Below are 27,952 nucleotides of genomic sequence, written 5' to 3' on the forward strand. Positions count from 1 at the left end.
CAGGCCTAGACGTGAGACGTTACACCACAGTACACACAGGCCTATGTGTGAGACGTTACACCACTGTACACACAGACCTAGATGTGAGACGTTACACCACAGTACACACAGGCCTATGTGTGAGACGTTACACTACTGTACACACAGGCCTGGCTGTGAAACGTTACACCACTGTACACACAGACCTAGCTGGGAGACGTTACACCACTGTATACACAGGCCTAGGTGTGAGACGTTACACCACTGTGCACACAGACGTAGCTGTGAGACGTTACACCACTGCACTCACAGGTCAGGCTGTGAGACGTTACACCACTGTACACACAGGCCTCGATGTGAGACGTTACACCACTGTACACACAGGCCTAGATGTGAGACGTTACACCACTGTATACACAGGCCTCACTGTGAGACGTTACACCACTGTATTAACAGGCCTAGGTGTGAGACGTTCCACCACTGAACACACAGACGTGGCTGTGAGAAGTTACACCACTGTACACACAGGTCTGGCTGTGAGACGTTCCACAACTGTATACACACAGATTTCACTGTGAAACGTTACACCACTGTACACACAGGCCTGGCTTTTAAACGTTACACCACTGTATACACAGGCCTGGCTGCGAGACGTTACACCAGTGTACACAGAGGACAACATGTGAGACGTTACACAACTTTACACAAAGGCCTGGCTGTGAGACGTTACACCACTGTACACACAGGCCTAGACGTGAGACGTTACACAACTGTACACACAGACCTAGCTGTGAGACGTTACACAACTGTACACACGAGCCTAGATGTAAGACGGAGCCGTGACGATCAAGGGTACAAAAGGTTTTCAGAAACCCATGCTTGTCGAAAAAGGCAAATAACGGTAGCCACAGGCCTCACTGCGAGACGTTACACCACTGTATACACATGCCTCACTGTTACACCACTGTGAGATACACAATACGACCGTACTGTTTGTAAGACATGCATGTGTATCTGCAAGGCTGCCGTGTTCATGCTTTGACAAAATTGTTCGAGGGCGCTCTTCGTTATTTAGGCAACAGGAGTGACTTCCCTTGAAACAACATACGTTGGAACTTTTACGACCGCTTTCATTCATATTATTCGAATTCAGTGAAGCAGTTATATGGCTTAAACTGTTTGCCTTTTTTAGTCCACGTCGCATCATGTGTAATTCTACCGAAATCAAGTTTCGTGTTCGCATCATGGTCATATAGCCATCATATCTCTTGATTCATAACGAGGGGCGGTCGGGTAGCCTGGTGGTTAAAGCGTTCGCTCGTCACGCCGAAGACCCTGGTTCGATTCCCCACATCGGTACAATGAGTGAAGCCCATTACTGGTGTCCCCCGCCGTTATATTGCTGGAATATTGCTAAAAGCGGCTTTTAACCATACTCACTCACTCACTGATTCATAACGCGTTCGAGATTATTGCAGTTATATATATTATATCGAAGAGAACTCACATGTGTGTGTGGCTCCTTGTACTGATCAAGACAGTAGCCCAGTCATATCGCGGCGTGCAAGCGCAAATACAGCTCTGTGGAATGAAAGTATGCCTTCAGTTGTGCTTTTTCGCTTACTTTTAATATACTCCATCGCCAACATACCCTAATCCTTCTAATATACGAATGTTTATATGTTTCGTGGTGGGTTTAACATGGTGGACTAATGCCGGTTTTATTTGCTTGTCCACTGAGATATCATTGGGTACTTGAACATGGATACCTGCCTCCGAGCATACTGCCTTCGAACCGACCAGTCCTCGTAATATCTTCTTCATGTCGTGCGTCAAGAAGGGTAACTACAAGTGCCATCTTTTAACGTCTTGTGGTGTGACATGGTCAGAGGATCGAACACCGGACATCCCTCTCTCCGGGCGGACGCTCTACCACTAGACCACGGAGGCAGTCTTTTCTACGCCGACCTGTAGTCAGCAAAAATCATCGTTATACCACGACCACATGTATTCTGCAACATGACAGTTATACCACGCGAACTTGTCGTCAGCAACATTATAGGTGAGGTGAAATTGGGTTTAACGTCGCGTCCAAGATTATTGCACTTATATAGCGACGTGTGTATGTGCGTACGTACGTGCGTGCGTGCGTGCGTGCGTGCGTGTGTGCTCGTACTAGTGTGTGCTCGTACTAGTCCGGACTGATGCCGATTTATAGTGCTAGCTCACTGAGATACCATGCCGCAGTTTAACACTCAGACACAGTATACTGACTCCGAGCCGACCACTAGACCACGGAGACGGTCTATACCACGACGACCTGTAGTCAGCTAAAAACATCGTTATATCACGCCGACATGTAATCTGCAACATTACAGTTATACCACGCCAACTTGTCGTCAGCAACATTACAGTTATATCACGCCAACTTGTAGGCAACAACATTATAGGTATACCACGACGACATGTAGTCAGCAACATTATAGTTATACCACGCCGATATGTAGTCAACAACATTATAGTTATACCATGCCGACATGTAGTCAGCAACATTATAGTTATACCACGCCGATATGTAGTAGACAACATTATAGTTATACCACTCCGACATGTAGTCAGCAACATTATAGTTATACCACTCCGACATGTAGTCAGCTACATTATAGTAATACCACGCCGACTTGTAGTCAGCAACATTATAGTTATACCAAGCCGACCTTTAATCTGCAACAATATAGTTATACCAGGCCGACCTGTAGTCAGCAACATTACAGTTATACCACGTCGACCTCAGATCAGCGCCGTGAAGTCCAGCAAGAAATACAACAAGAAATACAGCAAGAAATTATAACTCGGTCACTTTCTTCTTGGTTAAATTTAATTTATTAGAATATCTCACAGAAACAATTACTTTCTTTTTACATGAAGCATGCTTTCGACACCGGGCTTCAACTTAACATATACTAAACATCCTGAGATAGAGTATGCCCATATAAGGAATATGACGTCATGGAGAGTGTTGATTGGTTTATGGCGGGATGGTTTATGTCCTCTTGTATCACACAAAGTACCACATTTCTTTTCTGTGAAAAATGCATAAATGTGCCACACCCCTGGAATATTTGACTGCAATACAACCGCTGATGGATCACTGGGATAATGCATGTTTGCATATTTCGTGGTTTGTATCGAGAGGTGGGATGGATCAAAGATTGAAGATAGTTGCTTTGATGGAATCCGATATGTTCGAAGCCTGTGGTGATTCCGTGACTGAGGCGACCATTGATTGGCTGACTCATGATGGAAGTGAAGCTCATGTCTGATTGGCTACTACGACCACGTGATGGTATGGTTGGCGGTGAGGGTCATGTTCAAGTTCAGTAGCTGAATGATCTGTGGATGGAGAGTGTGGGATGAAGAAAAAAAATGTGTCAAAAGAATATACGTATAATTACATACCGTTTGTTTTAAATGTCTTGATTTCTGTTCTGTATTGTATTCATACCAATATAAAATATCATTTGTTGTCACTATGGATCACATACGTTCATCAAATCTACCACAATGTTATATGTGAGGTGGTAAACAATATGTACCCACTCTGTATGTGTGTGTGAAATAAAACTATTTGAAGTACACTGCCGGGCAAAAGAAAGTAATCACTTTAAAATTGGATCAGACCAAAACATGAGAAACTTTAACGAAACGTAACTAGGCTGAAAACACTGCAAATTTAAGATCCTAAACACAACTATGATTCCCGTATGAAATACATCATCATCGAATAACTATTTCATATTTGTTTCATTTTTAGCGATCATCAAACATGGGTGTATGTTTTCCTTTGACAGACTCTTCCTATTTTACCCAATTTGACCTAATTTATTGAAAACAAATATAGTAATATATATTATTCGACATGTACAAAACATGACATCCACGGGACTCACCGCGAATGACTGCCTGATATTGGTGACGGGCACCTGTTCCCCGTCCAGCGTGACGGTCAGTGGGATGGTCTGGAGGCCGTAGATGTCCAACATGTCCAGCGGTGGCAACGCTGACCCCGACCCTGACACTGTCGGCCCAACGTGTAGTTCACCAGCCTGCAGAAACAAACACGTCCATGATTCAGTCTTGGCTCACCAAATATACTCCACCGACTACAAAAAGCCGTCCAGTTTAGTCCAGAGTCACTTCCGCTGTTGAGACAAAAATGTGGTTGTCTGTGTCTTGTACTTTATACACAGGCCGGAGGCTCGGAAAGGTGGTCAGAAGGCCGTAAAAGTTAAAACAGATGCCTCGTTTCTCTAGTTATAGTCAGGTGATAGCGGCATATGTAGCGCATAAAGAACACAGCCGATTTTCAGATATTTTCCCAAAAAGAATGACATTGTATAGACAAAGTCTAAAATTAGGTATGTGTTTTAAGTTCGAGAAACTTCATGTATTTGTCCATTTCTTAAAAAATAATAACCGTCATATAAGACAGGTTACACCGCAAAACATCTCTTTGAAAGGTGGCCTATGGGATAGTGTTGTTTCCTGTAATTTCCACGTCACTTCCTGTTGCCTAAAGATCGGGACAGGGTCAATCTCATTAAAATCAGATCTAAGTTCTCGCTGCTGCTGAACAAAGATCTGAGGACATCCCATTACGGGTCACGTCAGATCGACCTTTCGCGAACTTTGACCGACCCCGGAAGCGAGAGATAGACGATTATTTTGACGGAATCACTCGCATGGGCCGTAACTGTCGTTCGGAAAACCCCGTGTTAACTTTTTCGAGGTTGCACATTCCGACTGTCACTTTCATGATCTGGTAAGCGACGCTTTGATTGGTCGGATGCAAGGTCGTTCTGACATGACCCGTAATGGCATGTCCTCAGATCTTTGTTTAGCGATAGCGAGAACTAAGATCTGATTTTAATGAGATTGGGACAGGGTTGTGTTGCTGGCAGACAGGGGATATAAATCATGGATCATGCAGCCGACAAAGATGGGCGATTTTACTGGCGCTTCACTAATTATGTCGCCTTGAGCTGCTGGTGGCCGTTCGCTCTGGATTTATTTTCAAGTTGGCAGCATAGTTTGTGCTGTGATTGAATATACTCCCCCTGACATCACCGAGATGCGAATCTCCATTTCTTATGCCAAGGTATCAAGTTCTGATTCTGTATCTACATGTATGTACAGGGATTATATATTCGATCGGAGATCTATTGATAAACCAATTAATTGTTATGAAATATGGATAGCTATTGATCATCAGGTACCTACCCTGGTCATACCAAACTTGATCAGTGAATACTGTTTTTTCTCGTATGTATCTGAAAAGGTAAATATATCACTTGTTTTTATTTACGTTACATGTCAAATCTAAAATCTAATGTAGACAGACATTTGACATACTCTGTTCTCTATATCCTAACGCGAATTGTGAGACCTCTGAAGACAGACATATAAGATACACCGTGCTCCAGATCCCAACGCGAATTGTGAGGCCTTAAAGAAAGATTTTCCCTCTGAAGCGTGAGGGGCGTTTGGGGAAGAAAGTTCGCTTTTGACGTCAAAGGTCTGGCTTTAATTCCAACGTGGGTACAAGGTGTCGAGGCCATTCCTGGTAATATTGCCTGAGTGTTACTACTATCTACAGGCGTCACGGGTTGCCTCGTGCTGTTAGGTGGTATTCGCTGTATAGAGTTGCATCCCTCAGGTATACCAGAATCCGATGGTCGTTTGTTCGATTCTCATATTCTCCCTAATAATTCTTGGTTTGTGCGCACCATCCGCGTGCCCGTCGCTTGTACCAAGTGGTAAGTATCTAAAACCTGCAGCACTTTGGGATTCACTGACACGTCGTGATATAACACAAACAGACTGAGAAAAGTAACTCTTGTACTCACTTCTTCGCAAGGTTAACTTATATACAAGACAGTACACACGTCCGAAGCGTATCACTTTACCTATCTTCTCCCCGTTATCCGAGAACAACCTCACCTATCTTCTCCCCGTTATCCGAGAACAACCTCACCTATCTTCTCCCCGTTATCCGAGAACAACCTCACCTGTCTTCTCCCCGTTATCCGAGATCAACCTCACCTATCTTCTCCCCGTTATCCGAGAACAACCTCACCTATCTTCTCCCCGTTATCCGAGAACAACCTCACCTGTCTTCTCCAAGTTATGCGAGAACAACCTCACCTGTCTTCTCCCCGTTATGCGAGAACAACCTCACCTGTCTTCTCCCCGTTATCCGAGAACAACCTCACCTGTCTTCTCCCCGTTGTGCGAGAAGAACCTCACCTGTCTTCTCCCCGTTATCCGAGAAGAACCTCACCTATCTTCTTCCCTTTATCCGAGAACAACCTCATCTATCTTCTCCCCGTTATCCGAGAAGAACCTCACCTATCTTCTCCCCGTTATGCGAGAAGAACCTCACCTATCTTCTCCCCGTTATCCGAGGACAACCTCACCTATCTTCTCCCCGTTATGCGAGAAGAACCTCACCTATCTTCTCCCCGTTATGCGAGAAGAACCTCACCTATCTTCTCCCCGTCATCCCAGAACAACTCTCCCTGTGCTCTTCCTTCTTGGTCTAGGGCAACAATGGCGCCCATCTTGTTCTGTCGGCTGCAATATAAAACAGAGCGATCTAAAATAACCCTACACTTTTGTCAAGTATTTTCACGTTTGTTTTAAGGGTAAACAAGTTTACATGTTTGTTGGACAAAGGTATTAAAATTGATGGATCTTGTCCATATAAAACTGGCTTGCGTTTAACCTTTAACTTGATTATTTGAAATTTAAGATAATAAATCCATATTTGTTTATATTATTCTCTATCTATCTGGATTTATCTACGGTCGGTGGGGTAGCATTGTGGTACACTCGTTGCATCACTACGCCAAAGACCTGGGTTTGATTCCCTACTGGGGGCAATATGAAAGCGTGTCTTGGTGTCCACCGCCCGTACTTAACGCGGCGTTTAACTCAACTCACTCATCCACATCTGATACTTGCATCACTATCTATCTGCATATAGCTATTTCTCTTGACCCGTGAAGATCCGGGTTATAATAGCTCTTCAGCAGCCCATACTTGCCGTAAAAGGCGACTATGCTTGTCGTAAAAGGCGACTAACGGGATCGGGTGGTCAGGCGCGATGACTTCGTTGATGCATGTCATCGATCCCAAAATGCGTGGATCGATGCTCATGATATAAATCACTGGATTGTCTGGTCCAGACTCGATTATTTACAGACCGCCGTCATATAGCTTGAATATTGCTGAGTGCGGCATAAAACAACAAACCAACCATTTCTCTAAATCGATGAATTTTCACAGATAATCGCCCTACCTGGCGTGTGTTGTGTTTGCCGGCACCTGCCAGGGAATCACGTGTCCACCTCGGATGTGAAGGTTGAATTTCTCGAGCGGCGTGTAAAGGTCAAGGTGATCTTTTGTCACTGCTACCTTTTCACCCTATTAAAAAATGAAAACATCGACATGCAGTAGAAAACATTTATTTGTCACTATTTTAATCTTTAAACGAATTGTATGATTTATCATTATGCTTCTAGTTGTACGCATTTGTTTTGCAAACGAATGAACACTCCCTGAATAAGCGTGGAATAATACCCAACAAGGTCGTGCTTACAGCACTTACATGCGCGATGTTCGGCCAGACTTCGCTTTGTGAGAATCATGACATAGTCCATGCCTTAAAGCTGACGGAAATGTACGGAAATGGACGAGGTGGTGGCGGACACTTACGAAGGTTACGGGTAGCCATGGAGTCGCGTGACTTCATACTGGGGTACACAGTAATTAACGTTTTAACAGGTAGTTGTGATGAAAGTAAAGTTAACGAAGTTGATGTATTCGTGACTTACCTTGAAGTAGTCATACCAGGTGGCTTCTGGGAAATATGCTTTCACGGATGTCTTGCCCTGGAGATATGACAACAAGTCAGCAACGTTTATGATGTGCTATGAGTGCACCTATACACGACACGCGTCGTCAAATTCCGTCAGTACAACACAAAGCTGGTAACGATAAAAACACCCCGTTTCGTTTTCAGTGATCCATTCATACATAATTTTTATCACTATTTTGCCATTTACAACCAAATGGAATATCAACTTGAATACACACAGAATTACACAAATATACTGATGGAAGTAAAATAGGGAACATTATAAAATATAATCGTTTTTTTTTAAAATGACATCCTTTATGTTTTCGAAGATGATCACATGACATCAACATATCGCCCTGTATTATGTTTCCTGTGGGTCACATCCGGCTCAGTCGTCGAAGGCGCTGCGATTCGCAAAGTTACGTCCATTCACAGCCATCCCTTTCATGAACAACATGGCGACTGCAGTACTTGTAGAACATGTGTACCTTCAACTGGCGTGGACAGATATATTCCAAATCTTTTCATGTTTTTTAATCGAGGTGATTTGATGCACTTCGCGGGGTAAAACCCGTTTTTCTTACAATATAGATTTTTATTATCGATCAAATCGTCTTGATTTGGCGCCGTTTTGTTTGAAACAAATGCAAGTGATATGAGCGGTGGAATATGATTGGTCAGTAGGAGGGACTTATAAGGGACACAACTCGTAAAAGCCATTGGTGGTGCTACGATCGAATATCAGAATTCCAGCCTAGTTTGACAAGAGAAGTAAACAGGACATTTACAACTCCCTTGCCTCGGGAATATGTCGAATCCCGTTCGTCCAGTTAATGTTTCTGGTTCTGTCAGCACCATACCCGTACACGTGGGTTTCGCCAAAGTGGTAAACCTCTGTGACCTGCATCACTTCGGGCTTTCCTCCCACATGTAACTGGAATACTGTTCAAAGCGGCGTTCTCACCAAACTCACTCACTCACTCATTCAAGTCGCACGTGATGAAATAACCGAAACACTTTTCAAACCGTCGTTAAGCCTACTTACTCTTGCTTCTTGAAACGATCCATGTACATTTAAACTTTCTCCAGCTATAATTCAATTAATGACTCAGCTCTATCAGTATATACATCTTTCAATGTTGTTTGAGTTTACCTTAATCACATGCCTCTCTCGATTCCTGGGATGGTGTTGTGTGTACATGTTGTTAGCTATGTGAGGTTACCTCGTACAGGGCGGGATCCCAGTTGGTGTTGTGTGTACATGTTGTTAGCTATGTGAGGTTACCTCGTACAGGACGGGATCCCAGTTGGTGTTGTGTGTACATGTTGTTAGCTATGTGAGGTTACCTCGTACAGGGCGGGATCCCAGTTGGTGTTGTGTGTACATGTTGTTAGCTATGTGAGGTTACCTCGTACAGGACGGGATCCCAGTTGGTGTTGTGTGTACATGTTGTTAGCTATGTGAGGTTACCTCGTACAGGGCGGGATCCCAGTTGGTGTTGTGTGTACATGTTGTTAGCTATGTGAGGTTACCTTGTACAGGACGGGATCCCAGTTGGTGTTGTGTGTACATGTTGTTAGCTATGTGAGGTTACCTCGTACAGGACGGGATCCCAGTTGGTGTTGTGTGTACATGTCGTTAGCTATGTGAGGTTACCTCGTACAGGACGGGATCCCAGATGGTGTTGTGTGTACATGTTGTTAGCTATGTGAGCTTACCTCGTACAGGACGGGATCCCAGTTGGTGTTGTGTGTACATGTTGTTAGCTATGTGAGGTTACCTCGTACAGGACGGGATCCCAGTTGGTGTTGTGTGTACATGTTGTTAGCTATGTGAGGTTACCTCGTACAGGGCGGGATCCCAGTTGGTGTTGTGTGTACATGTTGTTAGCTATGTGAGGTTACCTCGTACAGGACGGGAGACACCAGCAGTGCAGGGCCCAACAGGAATTGTTCATCAACACTCAGACAGACTGGGTCGTCAGGAAACCTGTATAACACACAACACTCAGACAGGCTGGGTCGTCAGGAAACCTGAGTGTATAACACACAAGAATCAGACAGACTGGGTAGTTAGAAATCTGTATAACACACAACACTCAGGCAGACTGGGTCGTTAGGAAACCTGTATTACACACAACACTCAGACAGACTGGGTCGTCAGGAAACCTGTATAACACACAACACTCAGACAGACTGGGTCGTCAGGAAACCTGTATAACACACAACACTCAGACAGACTGGGTCGTCAGGAAACCTGTATAACACACAACACTCAGACAGGCTGGGTCGTCAGGAAACCTGAGTGTATAACACACAAGAATCAGACAGACTGGGTAGTTAGAAATCTGTATAACACACAACACTCAGGCAGACTGGGTCGTTAGGAAACCTGTATTACACACAACACTCAGACAGACTGGGTCGTCAGGAAACCTGTATAACACACAACACTCAGACAGACTGGGTCGTCAGGAAACCTGTATAACACACAACACTCAGACAGACTGGGTCGTCAGGAAACCTGTATAACACACAACACTCAGACAGACTGGGTCGTCAGGAAACCTGTATAACACACAACACTCAGACAGACTTGGTCGCCAGGAAACCTGTATAACACACAACACTCAGACAGACTGGGTCGTTAGGAAACCCGTATAACACACAACACTCAGACAGACTGGGTCGTCAGGAAACCTGTATAAGACACAACACTCAGACAGACTAACACACATATTAAGTTAATACTTTTGAGTAAGTTTTGTTCAACTTTCTTTCATACAGTTTAAGCCTCGAAAAAGTATGAGTCTGCGCCTAAACATATTGCTCTTGTCTTATAAGGTTATCTAGGTTCTTATTTATTATATTCATCTGCAGGTGCCCGTTTCAGAAAGTTATCGTAGCCCTGCGACTGTTTAAGTATAGGCGTTACGGTAGCAGTAGGGCCACGATCACTTCCCGCAGGTCCCAAGTCTGTATGCTGTGACTGTTTGTGTCAGCACTTACTCGAACAGCAGCGCCCTCATGACGGTGTCTCCCCGCGCATGCGCATTGTGCATGAGCGTGTAGAAGTAAGGAAGCAGCCTGTAGCGGGTGACGAGTGCCTCCTTTGCCAGTCGGATGAATCGGGCGTCCCAGGCAGCGGGGTCTTGGGGCTAGGAGAGAGACCGGCATAATTTGTTATTGAACAAAACTGAGAAAGAAAAAAAAAATATCAGAATTTACCAGAATAATTGATATATTTTAGGGACATCAAATGCGCTTTTTCTTTCAACATCGTTTTTTTAACTTAATATATTTGCAAAACATAATGAAATAAACAAATATATTTCACAATTGTATCAAATATTGAAGTGGACAACAAAAATTACAACATTGTATATACTGATCGAAATGAAAAAAAACCCACCAAAACCCTATGGCCAGCACCCACCTTGAAGATGTGAGGGGCGTCCCCGAGGGCGTTGTGGTTGCGGGCGAAGGGGTAGAAGGCGCCAAGCTGATGCCACCTGACACACATCTCATACTCTGCCTCGTACCAGAACCCGCATATGTCCGCGCCGTTCTGCAACCAAAGGGAAGATAACTCACATGGAGAACATCTCAATGGCCGGTTTACCGGTGTTACGATAAAAATCGACTTGCTGCGTGAACAATAACTGGATGGAATTTTGAAACCTGGCTCTGACAGAGACTAGACTGTCATACTGACGTTCCTCAGGGCGTGTATATGTAGAAACACAGACAATGACAGCATTCAACATTGGGTTGGTTTGTTGTTTAACGCCGCACTCAGCAATATTCCAGCTATATGACGGCGGTCTGTAAAAAAATCGAGTCTGGACCAGACAACCCAGTGATTAAAAAGAGCATCAATCTACGCAATTGGGATCGATGACATCCATCAACGAAGTCAGCGAGCCTGACCACCCGATCCCATTAGTCGCCTCTTACGACAAGCAAAGTCGCCTTTTACGGCAAGCATGGCCATGGACTGCTGAAGGTCTGTTCTATCCCGGATCTTCAGGAGTCTCAGCATTGGGAGACTCATTGGGCATTTTCTGGTGCTGGTTGCTTTATACGAAGGTTGAGTACGTGTTCACGATCCTCGAGTAAACAGGTTCATTTGTAATGGAAACAGTTAATAGTGTGTAAAGCAAGAGCACTTACCAACGAAAAGCCGAAAAGCCCGAACTCTAGGATACCTGAAGATAATGCAAAGGTATTCACTTAATTCCAGTGATCCAGACACCTCAGATGGACAATTCATGATATCAGTAGGGAGGGAGTGATAGGGAGGAGATAAGGAGTGTGCCATCTCATCACAGGACGAGGGTCATTCCGTCACATCTATCTAGCCAGGGATGTTTCAAGCTATGACGTATGACCAGCCTCTCGAATGTCAAACCGTCATGTATAAATAACCATCGATGATTTAATACCTGACGTTCGACTAGCCAGAAGAGTGTAACGCTGTGTAGTACGACTAGCCACTAGCGTACGGTTATCCAGTGTTTCAACCCGTGACATTCGACAGCTATATAGTAATAGTTATAGTTATAAGCAATGGCGTTTAACCCGTGACATACCGATAATAGACCACTTCATCTGTTCCCAGCGGGCCTGGTTGTCCCCCATCCACTTGGTGGCGTACTTCCCCGTCCCCGCAAACGATGATCGGGTCATCGTCCACGGCCGCTTGCCGTGGAACATATTCGCCAAAGCACTGCATGGAAACAACATTCAACAGGGAGACAAGTCATTTGTACGTGCGTATGTCCTGTGTACGCACGTGTGTGTCTATATGTCACGTGTATGTATTTGTATGTATGCGTGTCATGTGTTCTCACGTGTATGTATGGCCTGTTTACTCACTTGTTTGTCTGTATGGCCTGTTTACTCACATGTATGTACGGCCTGTTTACTCTCTTGCATGTCTGTATGGCATATTTACTCACGTGTATGTCGGTATGGCCTGTCTACTCACTTGAATGTTTGTATGACCTGTTTACTCACGTGTATGTCGGTATGGCCTGTTTACTCAAGTGTATGTCTGTATGGCCTGTCCACTCACTTGTATGTCTGTATGGCCTGTGTGTGGGCATACAGACTGTGGACGTTGTAGTGGCTGTCGAGGTGGTGTCTGGAGTCCATGCAGAGAGTCTTGTCATACATACGTCCGTCCTCCCCGCGGCCCAAGATGTCTGCAATGATCACATTATTATCCTATCACCAAAGACAGAGGTAACGGAACACACCATCTCCAACATGGCTATATGGCATGACCAGGTGGAAGTCCTGCCATATTCATGACAGTAATGATGAACCAGACAGGAATGATGGGGCGTAGATAGCGTTTAAAATGTATCTCCTAGACTTACTTTGGTTGTATGGTGGGTTGTTCAACTTACTTGGGGTGTATGGTGGGTTGTTCCACACACTTGTGGGGTATAGTGGGTTGTTTCACACACTTGGGGTGTATGTTGGGTTGTTCCACTAACTTGGGGTGTATGTTGGGTTGTTCCACACACTTGGGGTGTATGGTGGGTTCTTCCACTTACCTGGGGTGTATGGTGGGTTGTTCCACTTACCTGCGGTGTATGGTGGGTTGTTACACTTACCTGGGGTGTTCCACACACTTGGGGTGTATGGTGGGTTGTTCCACTTACCTATCACCAAAGAGGTGTATGTGGGTTGTTCCACACACTTGGGGTGTATGGTGGGTTGTTCCACACACTTGAGGTGTATGGTTGGTTGTTCCACACACTTGGGGTGTATGGTTGGTTGATCCACACACTTGGGGTGTATGGTGGGTTGTTTCACCTACTTGGGGTGTATGGTGGGTTGTTCCACACACATGGGGTGTATGGTGGGTTATTCCACACACTTGGGGTGTATGGTGGGTTATTCCACACACTTGGGGTGTATGGTGGGTTGTTCCATCTACTTGGGGTGTATGGTTGGTTGATCCACACACTTGGGGTGTATGGTGGGTTGTTTCACCTACTTGGGGTGTATGGTGGGTTGTTCCACACACATGGGGTGTATGGTGGGTTATTCCACACACTTGGGGTGTATGGTGGGTTATTCCACACACTTGGGGTGTATGGTGGGTTGTTCCATCTACTTGGGGTGTATGGTGGGTTATTCCACACACTTGGGTTGTATGGTGGGTTGTTCCACCTACTTGGGGTGTATGGTTTGTTTATTCCACTTACCTCTAGTGTATGACGGATAGTTCCATTTATTTGGGGTGTATGTCAGGATGTGCCACTTACTTGGGGTATATGGCTGGATGTTCCACTTACTTGGGGTATATGGCGGGTTGTTCCACTTGTTTTTCTCACAGCCGTCTACAGATCCGGGGATAAAACTTGAGGGTTCGTTCATGTCCTGAAGAATGTATGAATAGGCACTTTACTTCAGAACACTGAAATGTCATGTGACCCTGGTAAGCAAATCAGATTCTGGGTACAATTGCCAAGATTTCCCAACACTGTTCCATTATAAATGCCATAGTACAATTGTTACATCGCAAAATACGTGACCTGGCACAAATATATCACATCACTCAAGCTAATGGTAACAATACTGGTCTATGTGGATGCCAGAAATCTGGGTGGTCTATGTGAAGTCCATGACCCTTGAACCGAGTCTATAGTGATGTCAGATCTCTGGGTGGCCTATGTGAAGTCTCTGGCCCTAGTACCGAGTCAATGTGGATGTCGTATCTCTGGGTGGTGTATGTCCCTGGCCAGAGTTTATATGTGTGTCATCTCCGTTATCGATGTACGCACAGCGTTTTGGGAACGACCCCTAGCTTTAATAAATCCATCTGATAAAACAGAATAATCTACCCGACCACTTGGTGTTGTAAATAGTCGACATACATATACAGTAGTGTTAAAGAAAACTGCATCCGAATGGGATGAGGAATTGAGATATGCTTCCTACATTTCACAATTTTTAAGGTACAATCGAACATCCTTTTTTACGTATATTTCAAAGAGCGTCATACGATTCCAGCGTTGTTTGATCAGGGTTACAGCATTCCCTGTTTTAGTCAGGTATTATGGTAGACATGTGGAGGACATTTCCACATCTGACGCATCAGTGACCAAACCGATGTCAAAATGAATTCCCCATTTTCCCCCTTTTACCATGTTTCCCCGTCTGTTCAGATGGACATTTGTCTGTGCATGTGTTTGTAACGGGTGTCACCGGTGGAGGCAGGAATCGCTCATCTTTTCTAGAACTCTTGTTATCATCGTTAGTGGGGTATAGTCGGAATCTTACAGTGCCTTTTATTTATAGTCAGAGAACTACAAGAAAGAAGATGCTTGCAAGCTACTGAAATGCGTGAGTGGTTGTATAATTGTCTGATATGAAGTGCTGAAAAGGATCTGAATATACATGTACATGAGAAAATATGAAGTCTATTTCACTATAAGACCTATGTTTAAAACCCAACAACAAGGAAGGGCATTCGAATGTCAAGTGTGGTCACTGAGCCCACCAGCCCATTATGGGGAGATAACTTGGTTGCATTGCACTACTCACGATCCAGAGGGAATCAAACTCGATACTCTCGTTGTTACGGAAATACCGTGCCCACTTCTCCCACCAGGCCTCTGTTTTTGGGTTGGTGAAGTCAGGGTACCCGGTGGTGCCTGGCCATACCTGAAACAACGGCAAACAACTGCGTTGGTAACACACAGCAGTCACCCACCTCATCTCACGATGACCCGCCATCAACTATACACGACAACCTGATTCATTTTAATCACCTCTCATTACAAGCTTAAGCTAACCTATACTAACCCAGGATGTCCATGGGTTACGAAAGAATAGGCTGTCTCCAGCTATCTGCTCACTTTGTGAGAATAAGAGTAAGACTGCTGGCTAACCAAAGGTCATCTGTTGTTTCAACCATTACAAGTGACCATCCCACATACATACTTCGGCTACGAGGGGACCTGAGTTGTTCGGAGTCATCACCAGCACCCCCTCCCTGACGCCATCGTTGAAGACGTCGTAACCGGGACTGTTCCTTTGTATGTCTCTGCTGATGTTGGGGTCGTTGCCCAGTCCAGGGTCCTGCAGAAGAAATGAGAGTACATAGAGGTTATCACGCGAGTGTGTTTGGGGATGGTAAATATCCTGCATTAGGAATAAACATTGTATTTAGCGAGCCTTGGCAAGCTAAATACATAGTGTTTATTCCTAATACAGGATATTTACCATCCCCAAACACACAAGCGTGATAACCTCTTTATCATATAATGTCATTCTTTAATTCTGTGCTTCAAAATTGCTTTCCCTCTCTCACAAACATTACCGAAACATTGCGAGTTTTCCTGGAATGCGCGCATTAATATTTATTACTTCACAGGGTATATAGTTCCAACTGAAATCTGTTTCTTATACACTGGCGAAGCAACATATACGCAAAACAACAATTGTTATTATTTGCCTTTCGCGACAATCCATCGGTCTGTCCGCTAGAGTAACTGCCCTTTGTCAAAGGGAAGCTACTCTAACCCTAGTCTATGAGACGTCACGGCCACGGTCAGACGTTGTTGACAGTCGGTCTGTCCTGTCACAACGATAAGAAATGTACTCAGATGTACACACAGCGACCAAACGAAACAAGGTAACAATTCAAACATATTTCCGTCAAATCCAACTATTTTAATTTGTGGAGAAGGTTCCAAGCCGCAGAGGTCTACAAGCACAGATATGGCTACTGATCCCGCTTGGCTAGGCCTCGTGCCCTCGCCAAATTGTTTCGAAATGTTTATCTCCAAAGTTGCCAAAACTTATAAAATGCCTTAGCTGCGTCACAGTTAGACACAGATTTTCAGTATATGAGACTGTTCTTTTGATAATGATAGCAATTATCCCTGTAGTTTATCTAGATTCCCGATGGTTAATTCTGACTCGATCGCCAAATGACGAGTGCGACTCCATGTTTGTTTATAAACAGTGAAAGTAGTCCCTACTTGACCTTTGATATTTGCATCTCTATCCGCATATGACCCCAACGGATATCGTTTTTATCCGTTGACTTTATCCTGCCGAGAAACCTACCCATTATATGATAAATTGTGATATGTGTTTTATAACAAAGTAACGTGGGACTATCTAGACGTTTAGTCAGGAGATGTCGACATTGCTCAATACTAAAAGTATGCCAATCTCCTCCTTCGTAAATTCCTACAATTGTGACGCGGACATGACGTCACGCTAGAATGGTATGACGTTATAATACATGGATACTTCTGTGACAACCGAATCCGCCTCCTTAGCAGTATGAGAAAAGTCAGTAAAATTATAGTACATTAAAATAAATATAAGTCACACTGTTAATAATAAATGTGGTATCCAGTTTTCCCTGCCGAATACTCAATTTTAATCATGACCATGTCACGTGCACTCACAAGGAAGACAAGTCTTGTAACGGTTTACAAAGTCACAATGATGACAGGTCTACTAACCCCGATAACACGTCTCCTCGCCACGACGACACGTCTATTCACAACAACGACGCGTGTGCATACCAGGATGACACGTCTACTCACAACAACGACGCGTGTACGTACCAGGATGACACGTCTACTCACAACAACGACGCGTGTACGTACCAGGATGACACGTCTACTCATAACAACGACGCGTGTACGTACCAGGATGACACGTCTACACAACACGACAACACGTGTGATCACAACGTCGACACGTCTACTCATCGCGATGACATGTCAAACCACCAAGTCCACACATCTACTCACCACGATGACAACAAACTTCTGGTTGTGGTCGTGAAGGTCCCTCACGAGGTCCGGGAGTCCGTCGAAGGTGTCGCGGTCGTAGCTGAAGACGAACTTGTTGTACATGTATTCCAGGTCGGCCCACTGGGCGTCCTGCGGAGACAGACACCGATCAATTTGACATTTGGACATATCGATTAGGCAGATCGCCTGCCTATACCATAAAATTGTCCCTACTGTCAACAGTCACTTTACATACAGTAATAGCATCAACATCTGTTGACGTCGCAATATCGTCATCATCATCAACATCATCATCATCATCAGCCAAATGTTTGTTTTACGCTGCATGACGGTACCTATCACCAACAACGTCGTCATTAGCATCATAATCACACTAATTATTATCACGTATATCATCATTGTCTTCATCAATAAAAATATCAGCAATATTGTCATAATTATTACCATCATCATTATTTCTATTATTACTCACATATGGTATCCCGGCTTCCCTGTTCCTGTCGATGACCACCCTTAGGTCGGTGATGTTAGTGTAGCCCCAGCGGCAGAGGTGGAAGCCTAGCGTCCAGTAGGGGGGCATGACGGGTCTACCCACAGCCTAAATACACGACATAAGCACCATATTGTAACATAATACACAAAGTTATATACAAGATTACACTAAATTTGAATAAACGATATCGTTTTCATCACACTGTTCATACATACAATATAGCACTACAGTGACTTCAAATGTTATATCAGAAATTGGAATCACAAATTGTAAAAAGTGGGGATTCATTTCTGACTGAACGAGCGCTTTAACTACTAGGCTACCCCACTGACAGGAGTAAGCGACAATTTAGGTTCAGTTACCTCCGTGTACTGTTGTACTGCCTCTCCAGGTGAGGGGCCGAGGAAGATGTAGAAGTCGAGGACGCCGCCGATAGTTCTAAACGTGATGGCCGGGTGTGGAGACGGCTGAAGGAACACCTCTGTTAAGAGTTAATGAGTCGTTAAACATTAAGTAGATCAACAGGGCGACCTGCTACACAGTATCAAACCCATGGGAAGTAAACCTGTGGTTGATAGTGTGAGCACCGACTTACGCCACACGGTCAATCAGTCACACCATTGGTGAGTAGTAGTTAACATAAATCCTATACGAAATTCACTTCCCTCTTCTTTTACGACGTACATTGGATATATTTTAACACAAAACTTTGGAATATTGTGTTTTGATTAAAATGACGAATGTTGGGGCTTCCCTACCATAAAACGTCCCTGGATTTCTTCTTATTAAAATAATGAAAACTTGAGAGTGAGTTTGTTCATAATAGATAGTATGGGTGTTTGATATATGCTGAACCTCAAAACAACCCCTATTTCTTAAGCGTGTACTCCGGTAGTCGTATCACTTGTGTGTTTGACATCAGGGCTTACTTTAATTTAGTGTTTGATGGTAATGGAAAAAATCATTACAGTAAACTACGGATATAACGAACTATTTTTGGGGTCCTGTCTATTTGCTGTATATATTCCGTACATTTGCTTATAACGAACTACGGTTATAACGAATTAGAATTAGTGGTCCCTTTGAGTTCGGTATAACCGTAGTTTACTGTAATGTGATCAGAACATATAATATTTTCATCATTCAAAGAAAGTGCGTTTCTTACCCATGGCGTTGCTGTTCTTGAGGAAGACCATGTGGGCACTACCGCCGTCCTCCACGTTCATGTAGGTGGGGTGAGCGCCGTACAGGTTCCACCCATCCTGGAAGTAATGTGCCCCATTATAACTTTACATACCTGCGTTATAGCGTGTCACGAACGCTTGTACACGCACGTTACTTCGTGGCACAGTCTGCACGTATTCCATAGACATTAATTATGTTCACATTAAGTTGTGCAGAAACGAAATACTGTGGCATGTGAACTCGTAGCTGGGACTTCGCAGTGCAGAGTTGCGTTCCTTGGTCACACAAGTCTGCACGTATTCCATAAATAATAATTATGTTCACTTTAAGTTGTGCAGAAACAAAATACTGTGAACTCGTAGCTGGGACTTCGCAGTGCAGAGTTGCGTCCCTTGGTCACACAAGTCTGCACGTATTCCATAAATAATAATTATGTTCACTTTGAGTTGTGCAGAAACAAAATACTGTGAACTCGAAGCTGGGAATTCGCAGTACAGAGTTGCGTCCCTTGGTCACACAAGTCTGCACGTATTCCATAGGTATTAATTATGTTCAGAAACAAAATACTGTGAACATAGGTTCGACCATCTTCCCGAGGCAAGAGAGTTAACTGACTATAAAAGTCCAGTTTCCACCCTTGCCGAACTAGGTTGGTATTATGGAGTTACATTTTGGCTGGACTAATGAGTCTATGCATAGTCCAATCAAAGTCGGGCACCAAAATCGAAATCCGGTTCGTAAAGTGTCATGCAGATTTCGGTCGACTGCAGGATTTGCAAAGCATATGCACCGCTAACTCGTTGTCAACAGATATTTTCTAAATCTTTTCATGTTTGTAATCAAGGTGCTCAAGTGATTTGATGCACTTCGCGATATAAGACTCGTTTTATCACAATATAGATATTGATTATCGATCAGATCGTCTTGATTGGGCGCCACCGTTTTGTTTGAAGCAAATGCAAGTGATACGAGAGATTGAATCCCATTGGTCAATAGGAGAGGCATAGAAAGGACATTACTCGTAATAGCCGCTGGTGGTGCTACGATCGAGCCCAGGAATTCCAGCCTATTTCGGCAAGGGTGGAAACTGAACTTTTAAAGTCAGTTTACTCTCTTGCCTCGGGAAGATGAGGTTCGACCTGATTATGTTTCTAGGTTTGTCCATGGTCGTGGCTTTCAAGCGTTAGAGCTGAAAACAATTCCCTGATGCTGTAAGCCAGAGCTTTCATTGAGCTAAAGCTGTCGCAAGTAGACGATAAACTAGAACAATCGTAGTTCATCGGACCTACGACTTACAACGGGCGCGACATCCCTGGTGAAGATGCTCCACGTCTTCCAGCCGAGGTCATGGCGGAGTTGGCGATGGTTGTGTTCTCCGAAGCCGTACACGTTGTCGGACGCCAGGCGGGTGGTCAGCTGCAGGTACTGGTCGGAGTAGACGAAGCCTGGCAGAGTTGTGTTGAATCTGCAGACGGGTGAGGAGACATTGAGATAGGAGAGTGCAGGAGATATATATGCATTACCGTGTAACTGCCGAGGAACTGGACATGATACAATTCGGCATATACCACAATTGGATACGGAGATGTCTCAGATGAGGCTTTGATATTACTACCGCACATGACAGAGAAAGAGATAATTTAGCTTCTGGGCCGATTGCGATTTGAAAGCTCTGATTGACAAGTGGGAATCGATTATTCACAAATTCTTAGAAGAATGGAGTTGGGTACAGTTTACATTTGCTTAAATAACAGCTACATGTTTGACGTTTGTATGAAACGTGTTTAATCAACAATACCAATGTGTAGAGGTTTGCCTTTTCTGACTCACACTGTTTGGTTGTCAGACGTCCGGGTGACGAGGACGCCAAACACGGGATCATCCACGATGGTCACGTTGTACAGCCGCGACGTCTCGCTCGCCTTGGTGCTAGGAGACGTAATGTTCAGAACGCTATCCGGTAACTCCCATCTTGTGCCATTCTTGGGATAGAACTGGGGGAAAATCACAGGAGCATAGTACATGTGTGGGGCACACGTGTGTAGGTTTGAAATGGTTGTTGAGCTACTTACCGTGTTTCTAATTACTGAGAGACAGTAAGCTCATAAAGTTCTACGTTCTACCTAAGACAATATTTAGATGTAAAATTATATTTGTTTGTAAATCATTCATTACATTTCATCATCAATGAATTTAATATCTTGTCATAGAAGTATAATTATTTATGCAGTTGAATTATGTATCTCTGACTATGTAGCCAATGACAATGTCTCTGAGCCAATACAAACAAGTGTAGTGAAATTAGTAATATAAGCACATAACTATATTAATATAGTTGATTGTATTACATTCAAAAGATGTGAAAGAACACCCGATTCTTTAATATTACTATAGTTAATTTGTCTTGGTTAATTTGTCATGGAGGGAAAGATTAACTATAAGTTATTCAAAAGAATCGGATTTCTTTTAGCTTCTTTTGAGTAGTATACGGTCAAACACCGTTGTGTCGAAGTTGAAAGGACATACGTAAATACTTCGAGCTATCCGAGGTTCGACACAACCTGAAATGAACAAAGGATACACGCCCATGCTTTTACGTAGTGACAACCGTAAGTTCGACACATCAAAGTTCGACACATCGGTGTTTGGCTGGACATGTCAATTACCAATGGGTGTATACCAATGGGCAATATTCGTTCGTAGCATAACGAATCTTCCAAACATCATTCCATCATTCCAGAAAGTGTCTTTGACGAAGTCGTCAACGTACCCGGAACCTGAGGCGAGAGTCGGTTTGGAACTCCACGTCGAGGTAGATGTTGTCGATAGACGCCGACCCAGTCAGGTACTGAGGATGAGGCGTCCGCGCCAGTTCAATGCGCATGCCCATCGGTGTCTCCTTCACGTCATCCACAATCCTGTAGCCATATCCGGCGGGGAACTTGCACTTGGGGGCGCGCTCGTCAGACACCGGTGCCCATACACAGCTGTACGGAAGGAGAGTCCAAATGGATTATTGGTCTTTATTAGTGTGAACGCGTGATATAACGCCACCTTGAACTGTAGCTCAGTCATATAATGCTTTCAGGAAAGTAAGTTTAATTTTCGTGATTTGGCAATGTTCGCGTTTAGTAATCGTACAATTTGGCAGAAAATGTATAACCACAAGGTTTTAAGTTTACTTCTAACATACCCGATTTCCCTTAATGCTTTCGAAAAAGCTCCTCTCGTCCATGCACCCCTATGCACCCCCATCTCCCCCCTGCCTGTTATCTCAGTGTGATGTGAGGGGACATGAGGTTTAACGTCGCGTTCAAGATTATTGCACTAATATTGCGACGTGCATGTGTGTGTGGCTGCGTGTACTAGTGCGGACTTATGCAGGTTTTTATGGTGCTAGCTCACTGAGATATCATGTGGCAGTTTAAACATGGACTTCCCACTCAGACACAGTATACTGACTCCGAGCCAACTAGTCATTGTTTTATCACCTGAATGCCGAGCGCTAGGCAGGGTAACTGCAAGTATCTTTTACCGTGTTGTTGGTTTGACGCAGCCGGGATTCGAACCCAGAACTCCCGCCCTCCGGGCGGACACTCTAGCCACTGCAACACGGAGGTGGTTTCAGCTTAGTGTGGGAGTGATGCAGGTCTTTACTTCTTTCGTGACACACAAGTGATCCATAGAAAACATTTTGTTCTAAATTTACATTCCCCGTGAAGATGATGTACAAATGACACGGTATCGTACTGACGAATCCAACTACATACCCCCTTGTTTTGCACTTCTCTTCCGTAGCGTCAAACTCTGGATGACAATCAACGATGACATCTGAACGCTTGCCGATCCTGAAACGAATCAACCAAACGCAGACATTGCAAGAATAATCGTTACCCGGTAAACATCTGAGGATCTTACTCACCTTCCACAGACTACTTCGCTAGTGTTTGTTTGTTTTGTTTGAAGGTTGTTTAATTCCACTTTCAGCAATATGCCAGCTATATGACAACAACATAAAAATCTACGCTTTATCTGGGCAACACACTTGTAATCTTCCTTTCATTCGTATACAAAGGCCGGGCCATTGATACTTTGAGCAACGATCCAGGTAACTCTGACACGTTGACATGCAATCCACCAAGTCACCGTCACTGACCACCCGATCCATTTAGTCGCCTTACAACAAGCATGGGTTGTTGGGGTACTATATACTTACCTTGAATCCCTGCGGGCCATGCATTGGGACGAGAGGGACGAGGGACGGAGAGAGAGAGAGAGAGATAATCGGGGTAGAGGGACATAACGGTAGACGTGACCGTGAACAGGAACTTGAGAGTGAGAGACAGAAAAAGTAACGAGTAACATCTTAAGTGGAGAAAAAGGAGATGGGGTCAAAAGCTGGCACAGAGAAGGGGTGAAGGAAAGAGTATGAACAGAAGAGACGGAGAGAGAAGAGGAGGTAAAATGGGGAAGGGAAAAGGGTTGAAGAGAAATGAGGATGAAAGGGAAAAGACGTGTTGGGGAATAAAGGTGGGAAAGAATGTATTTGAAGGCCCACGAGGATGAAAGGGGAGAGACGTGTTGGGGAATAAAGGTATGAATGAATATATTTGAAGGCCCACGAGGATGAAAGGGGAAAGACGTGTTTGGGAATAAAGGTGGGAAAGAATATATTTGAAGGCCCGCGAGGATGAAAGGGGAAAGACGTGTTGGGGAACAAAGGTGGGAAAGAATATATTTGAAGGCCCGAAAGGATGAAAGGGGAAAGACGTGTTCGGGGATAAGGGTAGGAAAGAATATATTTAAAGGTCCGCGAGGATGAAAGGGGAAAGACGTGTTTGGGAATAAAGGTGGGAAAGAATATATTTAAAGGCCCGCGAGGAAGAAAGGGGAAAGACGTGTTGGGGAATAAAGGTAGGAAAGAATATATTTGAAGGCCCACGAGGATGAAAGGGGAAAGACGTGTTGGGGAATAAAGGTGGGAAAGAATATATTTGAAGGCCCGCAAGGATGAAAGGGAAAAGACGGGTTGTGGAATAAAGGTGGGAAAGAATATATTTGAAGGCCTGCGAGGATGAAAGGGAAAAGACGTGTTGGGGAATAAAGGTGGGAAAGAATATATTTAAAGGCCCACGAGGATGAAAGGGGAAAGACGTGTTGGGGAATAAAGGTGGGAAAGAATATATTTGAAGGCCCGCAAGGATGAAAGGGAAAAGACGGGATAAAGGTGGGAAAGAATATATTTGAAGGCCTGCGAGGATGAAAGGGAAAAGACGTGTTGGGGAATAAAGGTGGGAAAGAATATATTTAAAGGCCCACGAGGATGAAAGGGGAGAGACGTGTTGGGGAATAAAGGTGGGAAAGAATATATTTGAAGGCCCGCAAGGATGAAAGGGAAATGACGGGCTGTGGAATAAAGGTGGGAAAGAATATATTTGAAGGCCTGCGAGGATGAAAGGGAAAAGACGTGTTGGGGAATAAAGGTGGGAAAGAATATATTTAAAGGCCCACGAGGATGAAAGGGGAGAGACGTGTTGGGGAATAAAGGTGGGAATGAATATATTTGAAGGCCCACGAGGATGAAAGGGGAAAGACGTGTTTGGGAATAAAGGTGGGAAAGAATATATTTGAAGGCCCGCGAGGATGAAAGGGGAAAGACGTGTTGGGGAACAAAGGTGGGAAAGAATATGTTTGAAGGCCCGAAAGGATGAAAGGGGAAAGACGTGTTCGGGGATAAGGGTAGGAAAGAATATATTTAAAGGTCCGCGAGGATGAAAGGGGAAAGACGTGTTTGGGAATAAAGGTGGGAAAGAATATATTTGAAGGCCTGCGAGGATGAAAGGGAAAAGACGTGTTGGGGAATAAAGGTGGGAAAGAATATATTTGAAGGCCCGCAAGGATGAAAGGGAAATGACGGGCTGTGGAATAAAGGTGGGAAAGAATATATTTGAAGGCCTGCGAGGATGAAAGGGAAAAGACGTGTTGGGGAATAAAGGTGGGAAAGAATATATTTAAAGGCCCACGAGGATGAAAGGGGAGAGACGTGTTTGGGAATAAAGGTGGGGAAGAATATATTTGAAGGACCGCGAGGATGAAAGGGGAGAGACGTGTTGGGGAATAAAGGTGGGAAAGAATATATTTGAAGGACCGCGAGGATGAAAGGGGAAAGACGTGTTGGGGAATAAAGGTGGGAAAGAATATATTTAAAGGCCCACGAGGATGAAAGGGGAGAGACGTGTTGGGGAATAAAGGTGGGAAAGAATATATTTGAAGGACCGCGAAGATGAAAGGGGCGAGTAATGTTGGGGAATAAAGGTGGGGAAGAATATATTTGAAGGACCGCGAGGATGAAAGGGGAAAGACGTGTTGTGGAATAAAGGTGGGAAAGAATATATTTGAAGGACCGCGGAAATGACGGAAGGAGACAGGAGAGTTAGTATAGGTTTGAGGCACCTACTCGGCTGGTTGTACTTCCTCCTTTAGGAAATTAAGGACGAGTCCCACAGTGAGAGCGACAGCCAGACACACGACAAGGACCACAGCAAACGCGATCTTCCTCTTGGCTGTGGAGCCCCCAACAGCATCGCCAGTCATATCTCAACCTGAAACATAAACAGGAGTTCTTGTAATGAGATACAACAGAAGTACTCGTTTAGTGAGATGTAACAAACATCCGTTGACGTAGTCGTGTAGTGAGATGTAACAAAGACCCTTTGACGTAGTCGTGTTGTGAGATGTAACAAAGACCCTTTGACGTAGTCGTGTTGTGAGATGTAACAAAGACCCGTTGACGTAGTTTTGTAGTGAGATGTAACAAAGACCCGTTGACGTAGTCGTGTTGTGAGATGTAATAAAGACCCGTTGACGAAGCCTTGTAGTGAGATGTAACAAAGATCCGTTGACGTAGTCGTGTTGTGAGATGTAACAAAGACCCGTTGACGTAGTCTTGTAGTGATAAGTAATAAAGACCCGTTGACGTAGCCTTGTAGTGAGATGTAATAAAGACCCGTTGACGTAGCCTTGTAGTGATATGTAACAAAGATCCGTTGACGTAGTCTTGTGGTGACATGTAACAAAGACCCGTTGACGTAATCGTGTTGTGAGATGCAACAAAGACCCTTTGAGGTAGCCAATAACCTTGAACATGACGTTATATCCCATATCACCTACACCTCTGCTTGACTACGTGCAACTGGACAAGCTGCTACTGTTGATTTCGGCTCACGTCAGGAATGTGTTTTCATGGAGCACCTGTATTTATCTAAATTGGTGCACACCAACTACACTGGTGCACATGTTAAGATGACCTTAAGATGACCTGATTTACCTCTTATCTTCAAAGGTAAAAGGGGCGGTGGCGCAGCCTAGTTAAAGAGTTAATGGTGTTCCCTATGATGATATTGCTATTACATTGCTAAACGCGGGTAAAGCCATACATACTGACATTCAGTATCTCGAACCTAGTGGGACCGTGTTGCAACCCCGAGATATCCGAAATTTTGAGATACCTCACAGCTTCGCGAAATGCTTGGCGCTTCTCATAACTATGAATGAGGCAGTTGCCAACTTCGAGATAAAGGTTCAAAGTTCGAGATAACGCTATGTATTGTTTATCTCGAATTGAAAAAAGTGGTTTGGGGCCGAGATTATGTTTGAGATATCGATACCTTGGAGACAATTGGATCCGACGGTTTTTATAAATATTAAACTTTGTTGACAATTTGCTACCTCTAGTATAAGCTATCCGCGTTATAATGATCAGTATATATAACTAGTTACAAGTTTACATATGGTGATCAGTATTCGATATGAAAGAATTTGTTATTTCATATTTATTTATTGTTAGGCTAACCTAGCTATGATGTACAAAAGTGTCATCGAGTCATTTGTTCGGCCATTTTGTTTTAGCGTTGACCAAATCGGGGTTTCTAAACCTGGTTTATAATATCATATTTTCTATGAAAAGTTCACACACCCCAGTTACCGCAAAGCCATTGACATATAATTTGAATAAACCCATATTGACTTTTTGACAACAGACAAAATGGATAGTTGTTGCTATGACAACGTGCACGCGCCCCCTCGGAATCCAGGATGCCGTTTCGGGAGTTGCCGCACACACACACACACACACACACACACACACACACACACACACACACACACACACACACACACACACACACACACACACACACACACACACACACACACACACACACACACACACGAACACACGAACACACACACACACACACACATGTCCAATGAGATGCTATCCTCTGCACGGTGTGTGTGTGGGTGTGGGTGCAGTGTGTTTGTGTGTGTATGTGTGTGTGTTATTGTGTGTGTTTGTGCGCGAGTGTGATTTCGTTTGTGTGTGTGTTTGTGTGCACGTGTGTATGTGCGTAACTGTGTGTATGTGTGTGAATCATTTGGTGATATGTTACTTTAACAAAAAATACATTTTTCTATACTTTTTGAAATTATTTACATTCATTTACCATTTCATTTATATTATTATTGCAACCCTCCCATTCCGAAACGGGTAGGCTAGTGGTTAAAGCGTTCGCTCGT

At 44.0% G+C, this 27,952-nt stretch overlaps 1 protein-coding gene across 1 annotated transcript in view; it reads right to left on the minus strand.

Annotated features, from left to right (window-relative positions):
• Positions 1-2,850: 2,850 nt before the first annotated feature.
• Positions 2,851-27,952, minus strand: part of LOC139447296 (sucrase-isomaltase, intestinal-like) — a 33,421-nt gene continuing 8,319 nt past the window's right edge. Inside the window, exons 2-25 of the mRNA XM_071228587.1 lie at positions 25,833-25,977; positions 23,146-23,223; positions 22,146-22,362; positions 21,206-21,369; positions 20,672-20,840; positions 19,356-19,452; positions 18,553-18,671; positions 18,170-18,295; positions 17,695-17,826; positions 15,863-16,000; positions 15,464-15,583; positions 14,212-14,296; positions 12,978-13,107; positions 12,493-12,629; positions 12,074-12,108; positions 11,337-11,468; positions 10,910-11,058; positions 9,806-9,890; positions 7,875-7,931; positions 7,340-7,464; positions 6,524-6,612; positions 5,260-5,309; positions 3,930-4,085; positions 2,851-3,372 (exon numbers count right to left, since the gene is read on the minus strand). Coding sequence (XP_071084688.1) covers positions 3,310-3,372; positions 3,930-4,085; positions 5,260-5,309; positions 6,524-6,612; positions 7,340-7,464; positions 7,875-7,931; positions 9,806-9,890; positions 10,910-11,058; positions 11,337-11,468; positions 12,074-12,108; positions 12,493-12,629; positions 12,978-13,107; positions 14,212-14,296; positions 15,464-15,583; positions 15,863-16,000; positions 17,695-17,826; positions 18,170-18,295; positions 18,553-18,671; positions 19,356-19,452; positions 20,672-20,840; positions 21,206-21,369; positions 22,146-22,362; positions 23,146-23,223; positions 25,833-25,969 — 2,790 coding nt within the window. The 5' untranslated portion in view covers positions 25,970-25,977 and the 3' untranslated portion in view covers positions 2,851-3,309. The remainder of the gene's footprint in view (positions 3,373-3,929; positions 4,086-5,259; positions 5,310-6,523; positions 6,613-7,339; positions 7,465-7,874; positions 7,932-9,805; positions 9,891-10,909; positions 11,059-11,336; positions 11,469-12,073; positions 12,109-12,492; positions 12,630-12,977; positions 13,108-14,211; positions 14,297-15,463; positions 15,584-15,862; positions 16,001-17,694; positions 17,827-18,169; positions 18,296-18,552; positions 18,672-19,355; positions 19,453-20,671; positions 20,841-21,205; positions 21,370-22,145; positions 22,363-23,145; positions 23,224-25,832; positions 25,978-27,952) is intronic.

Source organism: Haliotis cracherodii, unplaced genomic scaffold (assembly GCF_022045235.1).
Source record: "Haliotis cracherodii isolate W230 unplaced genomic scaffold, xgHalCrac1.p SCAF_7, whole genome shotgun sequence".
NCBI classification, from domain to species: domain Eukaryota; kingdom Metazoa; phylum Mollusca; class Gastropoda; order Lepetellida; family Haliotidae; genus Haliotis; species Haliotis cracherodii.